The sequence below is a fragment of the Poecilia reticulata genome, unplaced genomic scaffold (genome assembly GCF_000633615.1).
Source record: "Poecilia reticulata strain Guanapo unplaced genomic scaffold, Guppy_female_1.0+MT scaffold_1446, whole genome shotgun sequence".
Classification (NCBI taxonomy): Eukaryota; Metazoa; Chordata; class Actinopteri; order Cyprinodontiformes; family Poeciliidae; genus Poecilia; species Poecilia reticulata.
The window spans coordinates 1-2,932 of record NW_007616178.1 but is presented as its reverse complement, the minus strand read 5'-3'; the positions used below and the strand labels follow the sequence as shown (position 1 = coordinate 2,932).

The window sequence follows — 2,932 nt, the reverse complement described above, 5'->3', positions numbered from 1 at the left end:
ACCATCGCCCAGTACGAGGAAGAGCTGGACCGCCAGCGCAGACTGCTGGACGGCGCCTGGAGACCGGAGGTTCGGCTGGACCGGACAGGTGAGGACGAACCTGTTGCTTAGACCCGTTTTAAGATGATCCACAGCAGAACCAGAGCAGGTGGGGTTCGGTTCGGTTCGGTTCGGTTCGGTTCGGTTCGGACATGTCCTGCTTGTTCATGTGACTCTGAGAGATAAAACCAGAGTTGGATGAAGCAACAAACATCCAGTTAATTCTATTTATACTGCAGAAAGAGTGAAAACGTATCCAGTAAAAGAAAAAAGCTAATTAAGTTATAAGTAACTGAGCGGACTATGATCTAATATTGAGAAATTAGGTTATTTCCTCATGGTGTCTTTAAGGAGGGACCAGAGGGGGCTGCGGCCCACTGCTCGTCTTTTATTTATTTATTCATTTATTTCATTTAGTTTAAAATGAAAATGTAAAATAACAAAGGAATGAAGGAATAGTTTAAGGAAAAACATATTTTATTGTTTACTACACTGTAAACAACCAGCATCCATGCAGACACATCGACACACACAAAACAGGCAGTGTGTATTTGTGATGATAAAATATGAATCAAACTGAAGTAGGTTTTCAGTTTGACTGAAACTAGTCTTAAAAGTAAATATAACTAGTTAAAATGGAGGAGATAAAGCCATAGGCGTAGGAACTGGGGGGCAGAAGGGGGGCGTTTCCCCTCAATGATAAAACCATAATCGGTCTAATTTTCTGCTTCTGAGTCGACCTCATAATTAAAACTCTCTAAATGCCGCCTGTGAAACATTTTACTCATTTTCTAACAATTCAAAATGTTTGGATTTGTTTTTGCAGCTTGGATGAAGTTCAGGTCAAACATGGACAGAATTTTTCTTTCTGTCAACAAGATCTGACAAAATAACTCGGAAGAGTTTTTTTATTTCTGTTGTTTTGCTTTTCCAGATAAAATTAAAGTATTTTCATTTTTCGTTGTCTTTGTTTTGTTTCTCCCTGCAGAACTTCCTGTTCAGTTCCTGAGGAAGGAGAAAGAGGAAGTTCCTGCTGACCAGCAGCTCTGGAAGTCCAGTCCAGACCGGGAGGAACCAGAACCTTCCCGGGTCAAAGAGGAAGATGASGCTCTCTGCTTCGTCCGTGATGAAGAGCCGCCGGTTCTGAAGCCGGACGCTGATATCACCATGGTAACGTCTGAACCAGAACCCAGCAGGGACCGGAGCGTGTCCGAGTCGGAGACCCGAGAACCGGCGGGAAGCTGGAGTGACGACTCGGACTCGGCCAGAGATCGGACCGGGTTCTGGAGCAGCCAGCAGGAAGGTCAAGAACCAGACGCTCTGACTCCAAACAGTGGCCTGCTCGGTGCTGCTGCCGCCGGGGTCAGAGGTCAGGACGGAACCTGGCTCCAGAAGGAGCTGGAGYCGAAGAGGAGACGGGTCAGGAAGAGGATCAGCGGTTCTGGCCTGGTTCCCGGTGGACTGGGGCTGCGGCCMGTTTCCTGTGACGTCTGCGGGAAAGCYTTCAGGTGCAACTCGGAGATGCGGGTCCACTTGCGCGTTCACACGGGCGAGAAACCTTTCTCCTGCGACGTCTGCCAGAAGACGTTCAGCTTCAAGGTCAACCTGTCCGTCCACATGCGGACGCACACGGGAGAGAAACCGTACGCCTGCCAGTTCTGTGAGAAACGCTTCTCGGATCACTCATCGCTCCGGAAGCACACCAACGTTCACACAGGAGAGAGGCCGTACTCCTGCGCCGTCTGCGGAAAACGCTTCAGCCGCAGCAGCCACATGTGGCGGCACGTCAGGGTCCACGCCGGAGAGGCTCCGCCCACCTGAGGCTCCGCCCACCCGAGGGACAGCTGCAGGTGCAGGCCTGACCGTAGGTCCGGTCTGGGTCCATAACTGATTTGTTTTTATTATGTTTTTGCTGAMGCAGCGGCTGGACGAGTCGTTTTACAGCTGAGACCAGAAGTTTACATACAGCCAATAAAAAAAAAACATCCATTTTTATCTCTTGTTTCAGAATCACTGAAATTATTTCTGTTTGCTCAACGACTCGGTTATGAGAAAAAGACTGTCAGTTTTATGGATTGAGCTTAACGCGTTAGATTTTAACGCATTAAAATTTGAACACAGTTAATCACTTTTTAGTTTTTGTTAAATATAAAGGTTCCGGCTGGAACCTTCGTATTCGCATGTTTCCGGTACAACTGTAAATCATGAAACGGGAAAACCTTCCAGGTTAGCAGGAATGGAAACCAACGACGAGCTTCATGGCCAAGGAAATTAAATTGACAATGAAGTTATAATGCTACGAAAATAATCGCACCTGAATAAAGTAATGACATGAAAATAAAGTTACAATATTATGAGAATAAAGTCTGAACATTTTTTTATTTTATATCTGTTTTTGTTTTCAGTCTGAAATACCAGTATTTCCACCTATTTTTAGATTTTTCTCTGACATAATTTTATATATCCTCATCCTAAAGAAATGGCATAAATATTTTTTGCCAAAAGTGATTTTTTTTGGAAAAGAAAATTATGGCACTTTTTAGGAAGGTGGCGATATTAAATCCGTTGTTATGACAGCTTACATATAGTACTTGAGTTGCATTTTTGTCATATTTTAGTCATTTCTTGGACTAATATTTTCAAATTGAGTAAAAATACGTGGAAGCAGAATAACCAAAGATTTATATACAACTAACTGATCATACGATCAATCATTTAATATTGAAAAATTATATAATGAGATGAATGAAAATATAAAGTTAAGTGGAAATTTTGATATTTTAAGAGGGAAAGTAATGATTCTTCTAAGTAACTAAAATAAAATAAATTTCCAAATCCATCCATACACCACTTTCTACACACCTTTGTCCCCAGTGGGTCAGGAGGTGCTGGT

The 2,932-nt window shown here is 43.4% G+C and overlaps 1 protein-coding gene across 1 annotated transcript; it reads left to right on the top strand.

The window, feature by feature from the left end:
- The first annotated feature begins 7 nt into the window (after positions 1-7).
- Positions 8-2,399, top strand: LOC103461425 (zinc finger protein 774-like). The gene is made up of 2 exons (XM_008403725.2): positions 8-88; positions 1,028-2,399. The coding sequence occupies exon 2, from the start codon at positions 1,207-1,209 to the stop codon at positions 1,858-1,860; it is 654 nt and encodes a 217-aa protein (XP_008401947.1). The 5' UTR covers positions 8-88; positions 1,028-1,206; the 3' UTR covers positions 1,861-2,399.
- The last annotated feature ends 533 nt before the right edge of the window (positions 2,400-2,932 follow it).